The sequence below is a fragment of the Papilio polytes genome, unplaced genomic scaffold (assembly GCF_000836215.1).
Source record: "Papilio polytes unplaced genomic scaffold, Ppol_1.0 DF821289.1, whole genome shotgun sequence".
Taxonomy (NCBI): domain Eukaryota; kingdom Metazoa; phylum Arthropoda; class Insecta; order Lepidoptera; family Papilionidae; genus Papilio; species Papilio polytes.
The window spans coordinates 2,888,019-2,908,811 of NW_013527915.1; the positions used below are offsets into that span (position 1 = coordinate 2,888,019).

Sequence of the window (20,793 nt, forward strand, 5' to 3'; positions counted from 1 at the left end):
CAATAAGAAACTGCATTAGGATAAGATCATACAAAGTTAAATTTTTATAGAACGCTATAAAAACGAAAGAATTAATGTTTCAAACATACTAGGAAAATTATCGAAATCTTAAAATTAATGGAGTATTAAGTAAAAATAAGTTATTTTTTGTCATTTTTAATTAAAAAGCAAATAAAAAACGCAATGAAATATACATGCATAACTTAATATACACAGTTTTATGTACACTAAAGTTTCTTCATAGAGAGAGCATGAGTTTGTAACTAATAATTACATTACCAAACTAAAAACATCTATAATACAAAAAGAATCATATATGCAGACTGCAGACATATATTTTGGGAATATTTCTATAAATTTATCACAGACTATGCCGTACATTATTAACAATAACTCATTTACTTACTAAATATCTCATATTTTATTGAGCACAATATATAATGCACTAAATTTATTAAAATAAAATTAATAAAAAACTTCGTTGTAATAAAAAATTAAGCTACACAAAAACCTTACTTTGTACATCCGTAAAATCTTATCATATGAGTAAAATAGCTAAAAAATACTATATCATTGTTTCCCTTTATGTAGATACATTTACACATTAATAAAAATCTAATTAAACAAAACTGATATCAATATTACAAACATCATCATTTTTTAGAACAGAACATACAAATAAAAGTTGTAAAGATTACATTTTTAAGGGAGATTGAACGCAAATCAATTTGCATAAAAATTGTCGTATTTAGGTTATCTAATAGCCTTGGGCGTCCCTAGGAAATAGAAAGGGGCAACCCCTCCTTGGGTGTCAAAAATTTTAAAACAGAAATTAAAAAAATCTAAAATACGAAAGGTACCTTTAATCCCTCGATACCTTCACAGATACCTCATAAATGACTTGACAGATTTTGATTAAAAAATTGGACTACTATCTACTACTATCCTCTATATCTATAAATATATCCGTTGAGCCTTTTAGGCTACAAACTCTAACAACTATCCATTCAACTAAACTTTTGCACTTATAATATCAGTAAGATTTCAAAGGCGAGCGCTTTCTACCTCGCGCTCGCTGCTCTCTGTAGCCTCGACGGCGTCTTCGGGTTCATCCGACATGTTGAGATCTTTCTCGGGGACGGAGATCAGTACATCGTAAAACACCTTCTTGTTACGTAAATACGCACTCTTATTGTCGAATATCACAGAATCTAAAAAAAAAAACAAAACATAGTAAATAAATTATAAATAATACAAGAATGATAGGACATATTAAAAATAATAATTAATTAACCTATAAATTGAGCTACATCATATTTAAATAACATTTTTTATTGCGGAAATGAAATTATAGATAATTAATTACCGAAAATTAAAATACTTGTATTCAATTAAAACTTAAGACTGACGCAGTTTTTCATAGGATAATTCCAACCTATTATCATATGCGTAAAATCAAAAATAATAATAATTCTAGTTTTAAATAAATCAAAATCGAAAGGTATTTGGTATCAGAATATTTTTTTCTTCGTATTTAAGTAATATGTGTTGTAAAATTCGTTTTTAGTTTGTTTTTGGTCAATGAATAGTGTTTTATTTTTAATTTTTTAAATAACTGTGTCGGTAAGTTTTGTACGTAATATACTGACAGGTAGCGGGCCCGGAGACGGGCAGGAAGCCGAGGTCGGGGGCGCCGGCGGGCACCTTGCGCGGGCCGTGCACCACGCTCTCCGCGCCCTCCGCGTCCCTGCGCTTTATCACGAACTTGATGTCGTGACTGTCCACACCGAATTCCCATCTGAAAATTATCACATTCATAACTGTTCCCAAAGTAGGGAGTTAGAGAGGGGGCAATTCCAGCCTAGATAATAGACCATACATCTCACATAGCTTTTTTTTAAATTATGACGCGTGAGACAAAACAAAAGAGATAAAGATAATATACAAGTATTAAACATAAATATACGAAAATGTACTTTGTTGAAGTAAGATATATAAATAGTAATTATTAATGGGGACTTTTAAACTAACTACTTACATAAATGAGTAGTACTAAATAATACAATTTCAGTCTGACTAAATTAAAATTAGTTAAAAAACGGTGTGTATTTATTCTATTAATAAATATTACGTACTTTAAAACGCTTTCTTCCTCCATACAGAGTAAGTCAATGGAATGTTTCTCGCCAGTCTTGACGGTGACTCGCTTGTACTCCTTGCTCTGCTCGCTGGAGGCGTTCTTTGAGTAGTAGCTTTTAGGAACTTTGCCGCCTGGCTTTACCTGCGTAACATTTATAACTTAAGTTTAACTAAGCCTTAATTCATCACGACAGAATAGTGGGATGAATTAATGCTTAGTACATTTTTTCAAGTAATTTACAATCAATAACATAACATTCTATACTATTCTATCTAGGTATATTTTAGAATCGTAATCATAGGCAGACATGCTAGTAACTAGCATACTTGCATGACAGAAGTTGGTATACTAGTAGCGAGTACGCCATTTACTATTCAATTTTACTGGAAAATGTATTTCCTTATTCTATTTTTATACTTTTAGACATTAATATAATTGTACCGGCGTAATTAAGTTCAACACTCAGACCACTAATGGCGCGCTATTCTAATACGTCTGAATGACATTGACCAATGTCACATTGACAGATGTCATAGGGACGGGACGTAAACCAATGATTTAGTGTTTTGTGTAATATTTTTACTTACATTTGGGAAGTTGCGTAACTCGTAATTATTATTATTATCGGAATGTTGTTATTTCTACCTTTATCAAAATGCACTTCAAGGCTTCCATGCTCCTTTCTAAATCGCAAAATACAATAATACTCTAGTAGGCGTATGTATCAGTACTAAGAGTGCTATTTACCATGAGACTGCACCTCGGGTCTCCGTTGTCGTCGAGCAGCTCGCCGCCGTAGTGCGCCGGCAGCTGCGCGCCGTCCACCGCCGCCAGCACGGCCGCCTGCCAGCGCCGCGCCTCCGTGCCGTAGATCTGGATCTTGGATATCGTGTACTCGTGCATGAACTTCTTTATCACTGAGAACGCCAGCGAGAATACCTTCGGAGCTGGAAAGAAAGCAATCTTACTATTATAAATGCGAAAGTATAGATGGATGTTTGTTAGAGTTAGTAGCATTGCTGGATTTCGATGAAATTTGGCATAGATGTATAGCGAAATCTGAAAGAACATATAGGATACATAGCTTAGTTTTTTAATTTCACACTGATTCTACGAAAATTAGTTAAATACAAAAAGCCTAAACGAAGTTCTAAAACTTGGTAATAACTGCTTTACATTGTTCCAATCCTAACACTAAAAATGTTTTATTAATTCACTCTAGCAAATGTTTAGCTTCAGCAAAATACTTAGGCTTACGGAACAAAACCAAATTTTACAAAGTTCAGGTCGAGTATAACTTACTAACCGTTAACTATGAAGCAGGTTTTCAAAATTTCCGGATAATTAGCTTCATATATTTGTAGAAGTGTGAACACCATCTCTGCGGCAGGTTTCCACGCGTACTGACGGATGTTGAACCCTTCCAGGTCGAATAGTACTGTGACCTGATGACAAAAATAAATTGTTTTGTATAACGAAATGTAAACTAGAAAGGTCGCGTACAATTAAAATATATAAAGGTCTTCATTATACAATAAGAATGTTAATTTTTATAGAACTATTACTGTTTTAAATCAAAAATGTGCGATACATTTTTAAAACTAAATTAGACTAAACTACTCAACCTATTTCGAATATTTAGATTCATATTTATTTCCAATCATTGGAGTAATCTAATTAATTTTTAAAATTAATTAACTATTGCTTGTGTATGCCATAAATTTCCGTTGGATTCCACAAATGGAACAGATTTACAAATATATATTGCTGTTCCCTTCACTCTTCTTGATGAAACTGAGATAACAAGTTGTTTTTGGATCGTGTTCTTCGCCAAAACTACGCACCTTGAGTGCGTCAGGTCCGTGTACGAGCGATTGTTTCCTAGCACTAGCGAGATAGTTCTCGAGGTGTCGCAGGATCATGCGGATGACGTCAGTTCTGGATACAGAGTGCAGCAAGCCCCACACGTCCAGGCCCACAAATGGGACAATTATTACTAAAAAATTCAAATTAGAGTGTTCTCATAAAATAATTCAAAAGAGATTTCATACCATACTTAGATTCACAGATAAATAGTATAAATAATGTGTGAATCACCCTTAACAAAATGTTAAAACACAATGCCAAACATTTCCTTCAGCTATATTTTCTGCACGGAACACATTTTATTACGATAATTATCACTGTTTTAAAGAATAATAGTTAAGAATTAAATTACCAGGTGATCCTTCTTTGTCGAAGCCCGTAGTGCCGCTGGGGAAGTGTTTTTCGAGAGCTTCAGGCGCTTTCCATGTGTCTAGTGTGGTATCAATGCCCCATTTCTCACGCCAAATTAGAGACTGGGGAAATAGTATGATACTATACTTTAAAGGCTTTATCGGCTACCGACAAAACTGGCCGTGTCAGTGGAAATGTGACTTCATACCGCAAATTTCCAGAGTCAATTGGCTAGCAGCTAAATGGAAATGTATGCTTAGATTTATAGTTAAAAACAATCAGACGGCAAAGTACTTCGTCTTTGAAAATCTTAACAAACAACGTATAATATACTGATTTATACAAATTGAGTTCACGATATAAGGAAAATATATTATGGGTAACGTTGTTGAAGATCACTTACATCTCGTAACATTTTCTCAGCAGCTTCCGGGTTCCATTGTCGAGCTGCAACAATACAAAAAAAGCAATAAGTATTGCGAGAACAGTGTTTTGTTTTTGTGGAACGGATTATCGTTTTTATAATTTGGTAATATTAATTTTGTACGACTCGTTATGTCGATTGGAGTAATATTTTTTTTTAATATGTTTACTTACATTTGGGAAGTTGCGTAACGCGTAATTATTGCAATTTTTATCGGCATGTTGTTATTTTTACCTTTCTCAAAATGCAATTCAAGGCTTTCATGATCCTTTCTAAATTGTGAAATGTAATAATGATCTTATGACCTTCTTTGACAGTAATGAGTTACGTTGAAGTTAACATAAATCTGTTCGAGGTTTTGTTTATTTATGTTTTTATGCCTATTGAAACAAACATATGCGCGAATTCAATATGAAGGTGGTCGTGTCAGGGCTGCGTTTATTTAAATGTTAATCTACATGCTTCTGATCGTGGCTTAGTAATTAAGAGTAATTATTTAAAAAAAAAATTAGGAATGTATTTGTGTAGCCTTTTGTTAACACTTGATTTTTTATATCGTCAAATTATCGTTATGCTTAATTATAAGGTAAACATAAATGACGTAAAATTGTCGTAAGGTTATAATACAAACAGCAATGTTAACTTTTTGTTATTTTTTTAACCTTGACTGATTCGGGATGTGTTTTAAATATAATATAATTTTTTTATTCCAAAAATCTCATTTTTTAATATCGATACGTAATTCATTAATATAATGAATACCTAAAAAATGTATTTAAGCTTTGATATAATTACATACTACTTCTAACTAATATCATTAATTCGAAAGTATAAATGGATGGATGTTTGTTAGCGTTTATAGCCAAAGCTGATGAACGAATTTCGATAAAATTTGACACAGATGTAGAACTTAATATGAAAGAACACAAGGTACTTATTTTTTTTTTAATTCTGCGCGGACGGAATCGCAGACGAAAGCTAGTAAGATATAAAATGCAAAGCGACTTGATGTAGTCAGTGGAAATGGTCAAGGAAAAAGTGCGTGGCTCCATAAGCAGTAGTGAAAAAGGGGTTTAACTAATACATTTTTTCGTGCCGGTATTTTAAAGGCTTAATAGTGTCATTAACAAATTTTATTAAAACCTGTTTAACCACATATTTTTTATTTAAAACCCCATTTATTACGAGGAAAAAGATTCGTGATTACGATAACCCTCGACTTCACTCAGAGTAATATTGATTACAGGTTTTCCACTCATCGGTTGTAATCATAAAGGTAATAAACAAAAAGTTATCGGATGCTAAATTTAGATCCCGCGGTCAAAATTACATACAAAACGTATTTGTAAACCTGCAAAAAACACTACCTCTGTCGAACTAAAAGTAATCTGAGATAATTATCTTTTTTTTATTTTAAACTTCTTGAGTCTTAAAATGCATAAGCTCCTTAGAAAATTCCACTAATTTCGTTGTTATGTATAGTCTAAGAATTAAATCCTTAATAAAAGGATCAAACATCCAATAAAATAAATCTTATTTCAAGTCCATGAAGCTCATCTTTATTTAGGATATAAATCCGCTTTGCTGTAATTTTACACGTACTAGTTGTTGCTCGCTACTTCGGCGCGTGAAATTAAAAGAAATAAAAAATATAGCTTAAGTTACTCACTGATAACTTAACTTTTCAATGGTGATATCATTTTTGAAATAGGCAGAAGTAATTTTCGAGTTATTTCAATGTATACAAAAACACAAATCTTTCCTCTATAATATTAGCACAGATTGCAAAGTGGGCGTCATTTCATCTAATAGGTAGAAAATAAACGTTCTCAACTGTGGAGCTGAAAGTATTTTCATAATGATAATTACCACGGAGCCATCTGAGAAGGTAGTGGTCATTGTGTTCCGGCTTCAGAACATCTCGAACGCTTCGACGAAACTGAAACAAAACACAAGAGTTAATTACCCGTTAATTATTACAAAGAACAATGTCCGAGAAACATAGTTTACTGCACATAATTCTCAATTACGTTGCTCGATTATGTAAATTAATATTTTAACATGCCAACAATTATGCTTCCTCAAACGTATGAAGTATTTTTTAAATCCCTTATTAATCTTGTAAAATACAATACAATATTCCCACTCAACACCTTTGTGTTATAGGCGTGTTGTTATCTCAGAGTCATACGAACTACATGCACAGTTATTTTGTTGTTTTTTTCATCGAGCGTGCAGTGTTGCCTAGCAACGGTATTGACATCACTAGTCAATAAAATACTGAAACTTCAATGTCCACATCGGGCTTTTAGAATATTTTATTTAATCAAGTTATTTATTTGTGAAATTAGTTATTAGATAAATCATGGCGGAAGGCGATAACGTTTCGGCGTTCAGTATGGAAGGAGGGCAGGATGCGGTCGGCCTGCCAAGGATCGTGATGGTGACAGAGGGATCTGACACATCAGCCTCCTCGGCATCCTCGACCACACCATCTGAGGACAACTGGGCGGATCTGATTAAGTCTTCAGAGATACCACCAGAATACTGGCATATACAAAAGCTTGTCAAGTACATGAAGGCAGGAAATCAAACGGCTACAATGGTCGCACTATCATGTCTGAAAGATCACGATTTGACGATTGAAGTTAACCAAAGGGCTATACAAGAAATCGGCGGATTGGAATTACTTGTTAATTTATTAGAAACAAGAGACCTTTGCTGTATTCTTGGAAGCTTGGCAGTTCTCAAAGATATCTCACCGAACATTGAAATAAGAAAAAAGGTTACAGACTTAGGAGCTATTCCTTTATTGGTCGGATTACTGTCAGATCCCGCAAAGGACGTACAAATACTATCAGCTGAGACTATTGCAAATTTAGGACGTATTCGTAAAACAAGGAAATTTTGTAGGAAGTTTGGTGGGTTGCCTAAATTAATCGATTTACTAGATATTAAAGAAAGGTAAGATTTGTAAATATAAAAATGAAATTTTAAATTAACTTTATATAACAATACTTATTTGTATTTTATTTTACTTAGATATCTGGTGTCGCCACGGGAAGAGTTAAGTCTAGAGGAGATTCAATATCTCGATATCGCCCGAGCTGGTGCAAAAGCATTATGGTCAATGTCAGCATCGCAGAGAAACCGTGAAGCTATGAGAAAATATGGCATGGTTCCTTTAATAGCTCGTTTGCTTAAGACGGTACATCTGGACGTCGCCGTGCCCGCAGTCGGTCTTCTACAAATGTGTGCCAACGAAACCTCCTTCCAGTTGGCGATACAGACAGAGAAAATGGTCAATGACTTGATCACACATTTGGCAAACGAAGATAAAGACCTAAAGGTATGTTATCCAGTAATATGTTTCATGGTTCATTCATAAACCAAATTGTATTTTTTTCTATTGCAGACTTATTGTAGTTTGGCCATATACAAATGTGCGAGTGATCCAATTACTAGAGACATGATAAGAGAAGCTGGAGGATTAGAACTTCTAATAGATGCTGCTAAAGATACCTCTAATAGAGCAAACAAGCCTTTAATGGCTGCGGTAACCGGAGCACTATGGAAATGTGCCAACAGTGATGCTAGTGTTAAAAAGCTAGACTTCCTCGGTGCAGTTCCGATATTAGTTCGACTGCTCGATGACGAAAATGATGGTGTCCTGACCAATGTCGCTGGAGCGTTAGCCGAATGCGCTAAATACCCTCCAAATCGAGAGAAGATACGTGCTTCTGGCGGCATCCCAATGTTAAGTATGATCCAAAGAACAATACATTTTACAACTTACTAAAATAATCGTCTAATGTCCTTCTCTTTACAGTACATCATCTGAACAATACTTATAAACCGTTGTTGGAGAACGTACCGTTGGTTTTAATGGAATGTGCAAAGGAACATAATTGTATGATGCAAATAGACGAACTGGATGGAGTCAGATTGATCTGGTCTTTGCTGAAGAACGACTCTAAGAAGGTGCAGACAAATGCAGCTTTAGCATTAAGTCCATGTGTGCAGAACGCTCCTGATTCTGGTGAGATGGTCCGGTCTTTTGTGGGTGCTTTAGAGCTGACTGTTGATCTACTGGACTCTGATGACCATAATGTTTTATCCGCTGTGTGTGCTGCAATCGCTACTATCGCTAAAGACAATGAAAATCTAGCTGTGATCTCCGATCATGGTGTCGTGGCTAAACTATCTAAATTAGGTATGTACAATTTTGTTGGTCCTCGAATTAAGCGTTTCGGTACGTCGTATCAAGATCTTCAAGTCATATTCTCTTTTCTACTTCAATAGGGTATTTAAACTATGGGCGGTGATTTCGATTCTACGTATATACCTTTACCACAATGAAATATGTAACTTGTCACTTTCTAAAGATAAAATAAATGTTTACGTAATGGCCAATAATTGTGGCCATAGTGTAATTTAGAAACAATTTTATTGTAAAAGTTGCATAAACATTGATCGAGTTGAATTGCGACAACGTGAAAGTTTTAAACGAAAGTTTTCGATAACTTTTGAATATGACAAAACGATGATAGTGCGTACAAACGTAGTGAGGTTAACGGAACTTGTATTTCGTTCAGCGGACATCTCTTGCGTTGGCCGTGACTTCAAAATTTATTTACTTTAACCGTTACACAATCATTGTTGGCCTTCGAGGTACTTGTGGACAATGACTGTTGCTAAAGTTTGTGATGTTGCTACCAAATTTAAAAATAAACAATGTTAAAAATAAATCGAAGTATGACACGCAGCGAATTACTTACTTTCTATTACCACAACTGGCGACTCTAGTAGCTTAACTTTGCTTAGAGCCTTTTTCCGTTAATCACGATTTTTTTACTATTTATGCTTTCAGTGAGTACCACAGATGAACACCTGCGCGCTAACCTTGGCGTGGCTATCGCGTACTGCTGCGACTGGGCGCAGAACAGGCAGGAGTTCGGCAAGCGCGGTGCCATCACCCCCCTAGTCAACTACATGACGTCACGCGACCCCAACGTTCATCGAGCCACTGCGCTTGCTCTATACCATCTCTCCTTCTACTCTATTAATTGTGTCACCATGCACGCAGTAAGTTTTGCTTAGCTGATAAGGTCTTGTCTAGTTTCTGCGTGTAACAGCGGGTTTTGTTGGTAAAACTGCTTTCTAGTCAAATGAATAAGGGACGTTTAACAGGTTATTCCCAATCGTCACCCTGCCCTGTCCCCACGTGAGGATATAAAGTTTCATCCGTCTCACCTTTTATCAACAATAAGATGACAGATGGAACCGTAATGAAATTAACTAAGTTCCAACCGTCCCTTCGTCGCAAAAGGTGGCACGGATGAACCTTTTATTCTTATCTGTCCCCGTTTCACAGACTACAGTGGAACTGGCCACAGTTGTCTCGTCATTTGTTTTAACTAGTTTGTTGCTAAAGTAATTAAATATGCAGTAAAACTTTTATTGCACGTAATGGTGTATTGCAATTATTTTATAACGATATTAATGGCTGTTGTCGTGGGTAATAGTAATAGTAATATTTATTGAAATATTTGAATTAATTGTTAAGTAATATGTTTTTGATCTGGGGTCCTAAGCAGTTCGGTTTTACCACTTTTAGAGGGAGAGTGCGAACAGGGCCTATGTCAGTATGTGTGATTCGTGGATTTATTACGCCCCCTTCTGCTTCTCCCTGGGCGGTCAGCATCATGCCCTACCTTAACGCTGGCCTTAATAAATACTAGAAATGCCCTTAACAACTTGGTTATTGTATTTTATCATATCCACGCTGATATGCAATGAAAAACAATGGTATTAGCATAAAGCGATTATCGCACAAGCGAAACAAATAAAAGATGGTAATCAACAAGCATATTACATTAAATCTTTTGTGAATAAAAGTATTTTTAGCTCGTCATTTTAACCTTTAATAGGTTTTTATAAAGATGCCTTTGCTTATAATGTCTTAACACTAATGTTAAAAGTTTTATAAAACAATCTATTTCGTTGACGTTTATTGACGTTGACGTTTGTTAACACAACATTGTGTATAGAATGTTCCAGAACATATTTAGTACTGGCACATTGTAAATAGCTTTTTTACTTGTCGATTTTAAAATTTAATGAATGCATAACCTTATCGTCGAAATCGATTTTGTTAACGATTAGTTTTATATTCATCTTATTTAGGTGGTTTTTGTTTATACTAATTTTGGATTACATTTTTACAGGCTGGCGTAGTGCAGTTTCTGTTAGAAACGATTGGCTCCAAAGATCCGATTCTGCAGGAAGCATCTGCAGGTTGCCTCTGCAATATACGCAAACTCGCACTGGCCACTGAGAAAATTAAATTAAAACAATAAATGGCGTTTTTGTTTTTTATATTCATTATTAAATTTGATTTTTTTACACGGTTTTTATGCTTAGTTCTGACAGTTGCCTACACAGGCACAATTTTAGCTGAACATTTAGGCTGTTCAATTAAAATGTCAAAACTGAGCGTAACTAGAAAGTTGAATCTTACATCTTGTTAATATTAAGAATGCGAAACTTTAGATGGATGGATGTTTGTTACAGTTTATGGTCTAAAGTGCTGAACGGATCTCTATGAAATACGGCATAGATGTAGAGGATAGAACACAGGCTACTCACTTTTGTTTTTTTTTTAATTCCACGCGGACTAAGTCGCGGACGTAAGTTAGAGTTTAAAAAAACGCGGACGCCCATGGCCGTATTAAATTACATATCATGGTATGCATATGATTTTAAAATTTATGTTAGGTCTATATAAACAGGTTTCAATTTAAATTTTGCTATAAATATCCGTGAAGACGAAACGTATGTATAAATACAAATTGCTATCATATTCATTTTTTATACAACGCCGAGATAATATGCTAGACAGCACCCAAGTGCGCATTGCACAAACACTAAGTGCTAATGATTCGCAGATACAGGGTGTTGCGACAGCGGGTACCAAGGTCAAGGCGTGAAGCGAACGCAACCACGGCTTGCAGCTTGCAACGTATTTGCAATGACGAAGCACTAACATTTAATACTTATTTTGAATATCGTAGTAATATACTAACTAGTACAACAAAAGAAATATCAATCTACAAGTCCTCTGATGATCCCCTAAGGATTACATTTCTCATACCAAATATACACTAAGGTTTTTTTTTTATAATATAAGGTGGTAAACAAACAACGAACACCTGAATCCACCGAAATGGAAAGCGACCGCTGCCCATAAACATCAATAGCAGATGCATTGCCTACCATTAATTGACGGAGGAGGAGACACACATAAAAGGGGACAGTTCCCCTACCTAAGCGTCTCCTCCACCGTCAAATTCACTTTTCCTTCCCATCCTTTCCTCTTAAGAAAAGTATGGAAAGGGAAAGGAACTTAAATTATGCCTCCTGTACTACAGTCATCAGACGAAACGCAGAATTTGCTCCCAATTTACGCCTAGGTCACACACCTAGGTTGTAGACTTTATTCAGTTTATTTAAGGTGACGGTGTCCAGTGCACTTACGGTAATCAATTATCTTTATTAAGGAAGTTAGAGATTAAGTTTCGTAACATCGATGCAGAATTGACAGATTTTTTGCGCTTCGTAATTTTTTTCTTCACGCACAAACGCAATCGTGACCTTTCACATTTGAAAAATTTAATCTTCACTAAATATGTGAATATTTTAAAATATGAATAACGAGCTGTTGCCCGCGACTTCGTCCGCGTGGTATTCGAAAACATGCAAACTATATAAATTACAAAAAGTTACGTATCCCTCAGGAACCGGACATTTCTCGGGGATGAAGCTTATCCCATGTGTACTCCAGACTTTGTTTTATATCTGTGCCAAATTTCAATAAGATATGTTGAACCGTTGCAGAATGATCGAGTAAACATTAAAAAACTAAATTAATGAATCCCACGGGAACCGTAACGATTCCCGGGATAAAAAGTAGCCTATGTGTTCTTCCAGACTATGCTCTAAACCTGTGCCTAATTTCATGGAGATCCGTTCAGCCGTTTAGGCTACAAACGCTAACAAACATCCATCCATCCATCCATCCATACATCCATCAATCCATCCATCCATCCATCCATCCATCTATCCATCCATCCATCTAAACTTTCGCATTTATAATATTAGTAAGATTGATAGCGCAATTTAATTTGACTATTTGGATATAAATCTCAGATATATAGGCTTATGTCTACGCTCTATTTCTTACATTATGTATTATGTAATACATTATGTGTTACAGTTGATATAATTTATATTAGGTATTTTAAAACAAAACAAGTTGGTATTCTGTAATAGTAACATTGCGTTTCGAAAGTATTAAGATTTATTACACTCTTGCGTGCAAATACAGTTCTGTTATTAAAGAAGCTTAAGATGATATCCAAACGCCATAGTTACCAGATTTTAATTGTTTTATTTCAACAATCTTTGATATCCGGCTTTCTTGATTTTTCCGGTTTAATTTTAGAAATACAGTAATAGCCCCCTCTTAAGCCTATAATATCATAAACATTTCAATAGAAGGAAAACTAAGGGCTGTAATAAGTGTTATATTATTGCCAACATAAATGATTACAGTTTTCATTGTTTTACTGTATTGAACGTAGTCTGGATTTTAATTCAGTTTATCTAAATGTGAAAAGAATATTTGTAGTATTATTCCCAATATTACGGGGGGAGTTTAAAAATAACTAATTGAGAATATATATGTGTAAGAACCACAGAATAAAAATAGTTTATATTCAACACGTAATAAATATTTTATTACGACATTATCTGTCATTAATTTAAAATCAAATCACACCTTTATATCACTTAACCGAAACGTGATATAACTGTTAACTACCGTTAAAAATATTATGACGACAATTTCGACCCTGTACGTATAACTTTTGTCCAAAGGTTGGTACCTCCAAAGACTTGTTTCTTTTTTATTATACTAAAATAGTAGACGGTGCAGATCAATCAGCCAGCAGTGAAAGTGGTCAATCACCTTTGGCTATTTCTCTCAACGATACAACAATAAAATGATGCTTAAGTTTTACAGATAATGTTTTAACCGTTTATCATCATAATCCTTCTTATCCTACTCCCGTAGGGTCAGCGAATCAGGTTTTAGTCCTCCCCATAACTCTATCATACGTCATCTTTTCACACAATCCATCCATTTATTTTTATATCTATCTCTACCGGTGTATCCTTCCACACTCATAACTAACGTTCTCCTTGTAACATGTGATTCATCCCACCTCAGTTATGTTTTAACCGTTTACTGTTTTTAAAAAACGTTTCAAATTACTGAACAAGGAATTTATATACTTCTGTGTAAATTTTACGATGCTTTACATATAATAACTGAATAGCCAGTTAAATACTTATGCCCCTTGTATTATTGTTTGTACTTATACAACAAAACCTCTTGCTTCCGTGAAACTTGAATGATGGCATCAATTGTGTAATAACGAAACATAAAACGTAACGATGGTTAATAATTATAGAAACATTTAGGAAGTTAAATAACATTTGAAGGCAATCAAAAACACATCAGAACGCAACAATATTACTAGTGTCGTTAGATATAAGTTAATGCTTATGTGTCCGGAAGAAAGTGGCGGAGAGATGTCTAACTCGTACAGAGAGCGGTAACTTTTGCAAAAGGAAATATAACGAGAACTATTACATTTATAAAGTTTTAACATATAGTGTTTCATCCATGGGTATTGGGAGGGGAGTCGGCTGCCTCTATTTCTCATACAAAATCTATACTTAGGGCGCTCTTAGTGATCAATAATTGAGATATAGTAACACCACCGCTTTGGGCAAGATACCTATGACGCTCCCTTTTTATAATGCCTTAGGGAGAGATTACCAGGGCTTCGAGAGACTATGTTTTTCCTAGTTTTGTGACGCCCCTTTCTGTCTACCGCCCTGGGCTGTCGCCCAACAACGCCCCTAACGCCGGTACTGAATAGTTTGTCAGTAAATCTTCATAATGGCGTCATCGAAGTTTAAGTTACGATGGTCGTCAGTCGTGGATTGCGATGCATATTAATTGCACTTATTATATAAGCTATTCAAATTCTATGACCAATTATTTATAAGTATTCATATCAAGGTCGATACGTACGTTTGTTCCTTGGACTGTGAATAATTGTAACTTAGTTAAATAATTTTTAATCAGGTAATTTATTATAACTGTTATGTTAAAAACAACGGAAATATGCGGAACTATTCCGTAAACTATTCTGTAGTGAAATAAATAACAGAAAAATGGTTTAAAATATGAATAGAACAGTTATGTTCTTATTTCTCTGTGTATTTTCAAAAACTTACGTTTGATGTTAACATAACGTAAGGTACACTAGATGTACAAAGTATAACAGAATATCCAACGTTTCAAATTATAAATTTCTTATTACGCAATTGTCTATTTGTTAATGAACATTGTGTACTGAGCTAAGAGCGAGCATTTCGCAGTAATCCGCGCTGCAACGCTGAATCTTGTTTCAATTAAAATCGTTACACTTTCAAAACACTTCCATACACTTGTTACATTTAGCATTTACTTTGTTATGTAATTTAATCAGGTAATGCTGTTTAATTTCAACAAGCAATGTGTTATTTATTTAAAACATCTTGACGGTTTGTAACATAACGAATCGCACAGAGCACAATTTTATATGTAGCGGGTGAGTACTGGGGACCGCCCAGCGCGCTGGTACCGCTAAGTTCGGTCCTATAGCCTCATGTAAAGGGTTGTCAGGGAGAGGCAATCGTGAATAATTGACAGTTTTTGATTACGATTAAAAGGAGCCGTAACTTAGCACTGAATGGTTATTTTCCGGCTACAGTGTTTTAAAAAGAATAATAAAAGTAACAGAAAATGTGCCTTTAGCCGATTTTCGACTAACGCATCAATATCTGTCATCCATAATCATATGATAAGCTAATTAATTAAAATGTTTACTAATATATTTAAATCGCAAATGTACACGATTAAATATTATGTAAATAATATTTGGACGTCATAATTAATACTTATCAGATTATTAGATAAAACCCCGTTTTCTGTATGTACTTTCAGCTGCAGTCTTTTGACCTATAAGTATGGACTTTGTATTTATGTCAAAGTAACAATCGTTTTGGGGTATTCTTGAAGAATTTTCAATTCTAGAATTAACGTCTTAACATAATTGGAATTCTCTTTATTTGTTGATTACTTTATCACCTTCTTGTAGTTAAAATTGTTATGTCTTTCGAAATTCAAAATTTCCATTTTAGGCATTCTGTATGTTTCTATCTTTGGTGCTGAGCAATGCACTTAAAAAGCATAATTGTACATCGTTACCTTGAAAAAATTATACACGTCTCGTATAGTGTATGGGTAACAAAATATGTAGTTACTGTGTAAAGATTGTGGCATTGACGATTCTCTTAACCGGTGAACGTTAAAATACTTGGAAAATTACGCAAATGAAACAAACATTGTTAATAGCAACATACAAGATCGTCAGTCAATAATTTCTGAGCTAGACTTAATACAACAATGCACAATAAAGTCATTTACCCCATGATAAATAAAAATAAGAATATTGCTCATAATATTAAAAACAAACCCAAGACCATAAACAGGTTGTTAAAACCCAAAACCATCCTGGGTATTGACCGATTGTTTATTTCGAAAATGTAATTAATATAAAAAAATTGGGTTATTTGTCATAACAATAATATTGTGATATTTGTTTTAATATGTTTACATTGAGCTGTTTTCATTTATTTAGTAAAAATGCAGAAATTAATTAATTATCGTTCGACAGTAGGCGATCAATGCTTGATAATGAGCAAACTCCAAGCAAATATTGACATTATAATTTTGTTAAGAGTATTTGTAACATAAACATACTAATTGTAACAAGGAAATATATTCTGAGGCATAATAACTTACCTTCATTAATGCAAAGCGTTGGTCATCATCGATGCCTACGACTGTGTTCGACATTGGGGCCATTGTACACAAAATCTACAAATGTTTATATGTGTTTATATTTCAATTCGACGTTAACACTCGGAGTTGGCCGCACGATTGACGCGAGCACACAGCGCGAACGCGAATTCTTATATGATAACTTAACTGTCAAAGTAACTTAGCTGTCAAGTAACCGCAACCAACGGAGCCAAGAATGGAAGGGCAACGGGGGCAAGTCGTACCAAATGTTTAATATACATACGGAAGCATCGTGTTATTATTATGAGTAGCAATTAAGAATTATTTATTGACGTATCAGAAAATAAAAATTAACGTATTAACTAAAGGGGTTGGCAAATAGAGCAAATATATCCGTAAGATATGAAGTTTTCTTTTTAACTAGTTTTTGCCCGGGAATCCTCCCGCGTGAAATTAAAAAAAAAAGTAAGTAGCCATGTGTCTTTCCAGACTATACTCTAAAACTATACCAAATTTCTCTAAAAACTCTAACAAATATCCATCCATCTAAACTTTCGCATTAATAATATTAGTATAGTATGATTTCAATTTATGACAAGAAGACTAGGTCATAAATTTCTATTATGTTTCAAAGTAATAATTTGTAGACTATAATGTTTGTGTTCAAATTGAAATTGACATTGAAATGCTATATTGAACTTAACTTAATTGGCATTCTAGTGTAGACCACATGACCAAACTTGTGACTAACAATGTCAGAAGTAGGCAAGTGGAATGTCGACTTTCATGGAAAGTTGTACAGCTAGTTTTTTTAAATGAATTCTTAAGCCTATAATATATAATGCTGTCTTAATAATTCCTTAAAGTGCATTTTTAATGTACATTTAAGGTTGATTGAAAATGGGATAAATATGGGAATGGAAAGCAAAAACATTTGTATATACATTTTAATATAAAAAAACTTATACACTAGTTTGATTAAATACTTTTTTTCTTATATAATGTGGCATAGGACCAGTGGCCAGATAAATTTGCAGATAAAGTGAAGGGTCTGCCCATATACAATATCAATGAGGAGAAGACACACATAAATAGTATGTGGGAACATTCTCATAGAATTATTTCATTACAGTAAAAACTACTCCTCCCTTCTCTGGTTCCTCATCATGAACTTCATCACTTTCCTCGATATCTGATAATCCTGCAGAATTATCACTCTCAGGTTCTCTATAGTCATTAAACTTTGATGTTTCTGGAATTGGAATCATTTGTATCCCTTTCAATGACATTAATTTTTCAGTTGCATATTTTATCTGAATTTCTTGCAAATGCTTGTTGTATTCTTTTTGAAGCTTTAAAGACTCATCTAATGATAATACTTTCACAGGACCGTGGAGAATAGGAGGAGGTGTTGCAGCAGTTACCTCCCAATGTTTGTGCTTCTTTCTATGGACTTCCTTTTCAGGTCTATGCACATCTGTTTTTGTAGTTTTATATGGTTTGAAATGACCAGTTGGTTTAGGTTCAATGTTTTGTTCTGCTTTCTCTACCAAATATTTGACATGTGGGATTTCACCAATGTTAATTAAATCTTCAGGCGTAACTAAAGGTGTTTCTTGTTGTATGACTTTTAGCTTTTTATCTTGAGCTGTTTGCTGACTTAATATTTGTAAGACGTCTTCTGGATCACTATCATCGTCAGAGTCTAGATAAGTATTCTCGTTGTTCACTAATTTTCCTTCCCATTCAATATTTTGGACGCTATCATTGTTTAGATTCAAATTTTCTAGTAAATCGTTTACATTTTCCTCTTCTTCGCGCGATTTTATTACTTTCAGAATTTTGTTATGTAGTTCTTGTATTTTTGCACCTTTATCAGGCAATCTATTAATAAAGCCTTTGTTTTTCAGTAGTTTTAATTGTCGATCGCGAAGCTCAAAAAGTTCGGCAAGTGTTTTAGACGATAGATTTGTGATTTTACCATCTATTTCACATTTCGGTGGTGGTGGAACAATTCCTGGTATTTTCTTCATTCCTCTGTCTATGTAGTACTATCATATGTAATTAAAATTGATACAAAATTAATATTTCATATTAGTTTCATATTTGGTTTGTATTTTGACTAGATCGATTTTGTCATAGAGTGAGAAAAATTTGACAGATAGCTTTTTTGGTATTCCTTAAAATAATTTTTACGGCTCTAGCTTCCTATTTTATTTTTTGAGTCATTTTTTTTTTGCAATCAATTTCCTCTTTACAAGGTATTTAATTGAGTAGTCCAACCATAATTCACTGCACATCTTATTTCCCCTAATGTTAACTAGAAAAAAATATTTGTCTTGTAGCATTTTCTACCTATTCTGTTTTTTCTCTATAATCTGTCTGAAATGGTGATAGACAATGTGACAATGACAGTCTTTGATGACAGTGACAATTGACAAAATGGTGTTATAAATTATTAAATTATGATATCGAAACGGCGCTTATGGTACTTATAACGCATAATTTTGTGTAATGTAAAATGTTAGTACTTTAATATAAACAGATACAAACGAACATAATTTGTGATAAATATGGACGACTTTACGGTAAGTATTGTTTTTTTATTTTGTTTATGGAACAATAGGCTACGATAGATTTTTTTGTTACGTGAGGATTAAGGCGCGAGTAATCTCTAGTGTATTCCATCGAAGTTATGCGTTAATTTTCGTAGTAGTCTTTTTATTCAACACTGTGAGATTTCTATTCAAAACTATAAAATTACTTGGGAACCAAACTGTTACTGTTAAAACTTTTCAGGTGCCTTTGAACTTGGAGCCGCTGCAGCAGAATGGATTCAGTGACAGGAGATTATGGATTGGAAATCTCGATCTCAGAGTTAATGAGTATGAATATTTATTTTTTATTTAATTTTAACCAAGTTCTTACTAATTTGTGATAATTATTACAAAAGTAAAATTATGGAAGGAACACCTGATGTTTAATAATACTGACATTACAACACCATATACAAAATTTAAACATTCTGGATATGCAACTAACTAACATGTGCCTCACATTCTTGAGAAATAATTTAAAATACATAAGCAATGATTTCTGTTAAATAATGTTATATGTGTAGTAATCAAAATACATGCTTTTCGGAGGCAAGAGTTTCGGAAACACCCTACAACTATTTTCATATAACTTAAGAGTTGTATAATGTTCACTCCAGTAACCATTACCCTTTTCACTTTACCGGTATCAATTACTGAAAATGGTCCGCGTGTACGGAAACATCGAGAAGTTTGATATGCTTTTTCACCGGAGTGGGCCTAATGCAGGCCAGCCACGAGGCTTCGCGTTTGTTACTTATAAGCTAAGGAAGGATGCCATTACCGCTATGAACTCACTAAGTGGTCAGCTATTAGGTTCGAAAAGGATATGTGTGAAATTTGCAAAGACTACAACTGTAAGTAACATTATTACTCTGTGAAAACTGGACTAAAACCGGTACTCAATATATCATGATGTTAGTCTAATATAAGTTTTTTTTTTAAGAATTGTAAAACAAACAGTATATAAATTCATACTTAAGGCATTTGTTTGCAAGTTTGGATTGATATTTGGTATAAATGTAGTAAAGTGAAATGTTTTTTTTTTTATAATGGCTCACATTTATGCATTTAGATGCTAGAGAACAATAAAAAATTATTATTATTGGTTAATTAAAAATGTCTATGCCTAGTAATCTTTACTAATATTATAATGAGAAAAGATTTGTGTTTTTGGATTTCTGTATGTATTTATATAACTTAAAAACTACTTAGCCAATTTAAAAAATTCTGTCAATAATAGCTATGCTAAATATATATTAAGTAACATAGGCTATATTTATTACAATTTATATTTCTGCATGGAAAAAAGTGAGAGCAACAGCTAGTGTTCAATAAAACAAATAATTTCTAACTATTTCTGTCTAATATGAATAATAATTTCAGGATGATCAAGATAAACCAAAGCCAGAATTAGGCATACCAGCTCTGGCCGGTG

General features: G+C 33.9%; 4 protein-coding genes across 4 annotated transcripts in view; 2 read left to right on the forward strand and 2 right to left on the reverse strand.

The window, feature by feature from the left end:
• Positions 1-204: 204 nt before the first annotated feature.
• On the reverse strand, positions 205-16,944 carry LOC106109344 (SEC14-like protein 2). The gene is made up of 10 exons (XM_013290807.1): positions 16,762-16,944; positions 6,651-6,720; positions 4,761-4,804; positions 4,359-4,479; positions 3,985-4,136; positions 3,447-3,585; positions 2,888-3,087; positions 2,136-2,281; positions 1,650-1,798; positions 205-1,211 (listed from the first exon to the last, which is right to left on the reverse strand). Exons 1-10 carry the CDS (start codon positions 16,822-16,824, stop codon positions 1,045-1,047), a joined length of 1,251 nt encoding a protein of 416 aa, XP_013146261.1. The 5' UTR covers positions 16,825-16,944; the 3' UTR covers positions 205-1,044.
• LOC106109342 (armadillo repeat-containing protein 4) lies at positions 6,929-11,165 on the forward strand. Its single transcript, XM_013290805.1, has 6 exons — positions 6,929-7,745; positions 7,824-8,130; positions 8,197-8,542; positions 8,611-8,994; positions 9,652-9,866; positions 11,009-11,165. The coding sequence occupies exons 1-6, from the start codon at positions 7,147-7,149 to the stop codon at positions 11,138-11,140; spliced, it is 1,983 nt and encodes a 660-aa protein (XP_013146259.1). The 5' UTR covers positions 6,929-7,146; the 3' UTR covers positions 11,141-11,165.
• A 740-nt stretch (positions 16,945-17,684) lies between the features above and the next one.
• On the reverse strand, positions 17,685-18,915 carry LOC106109345 (DNA-directed RNA polymerase II subunit GRINL1A). Its single transcript, XM_013290808.1, has one exon. The coding sequence runs from the start codon at positions 18,792-18,794 to the stop codon at positions 17,880-17,882; it is 915 nt and encodes a 304-aa protein (XP_013146262.1). The 5' UTR covers positions 18,795-18,915; the 3' UTR covers positions 17,685-17,879.
• Positions 18,916-19,030: 115 nt separating this feature from the next.
• LOC106109103 (probable RNA-binding protein 18) overlaps positions 19,031-20,793 on the forward strand; it is a 2,492-nt gene continuing 729 nt past the window's right edge. Inside the window, exons 1-4 of the mRNA XM_013290505.1 lie at positions 19,031-19,349; positions 19,561-19,646; positions 20,002-20,212; positions 20,742-20,790. Coding sequence (XP_013145959.1) covers positions 19,335-19,349; positions 19,561-19,646; positions 20,002-20,212; positions 20,742-20,790 — 361 coding nt within the window. The 5' untranslated portion in view covers positions 19,031-19,334. The remainder of the gene's footprint in view (positions 19,350-19,560; positions 19,647-20,001; positions 20,213-20,741; positions 20,791-20,793) is intronic.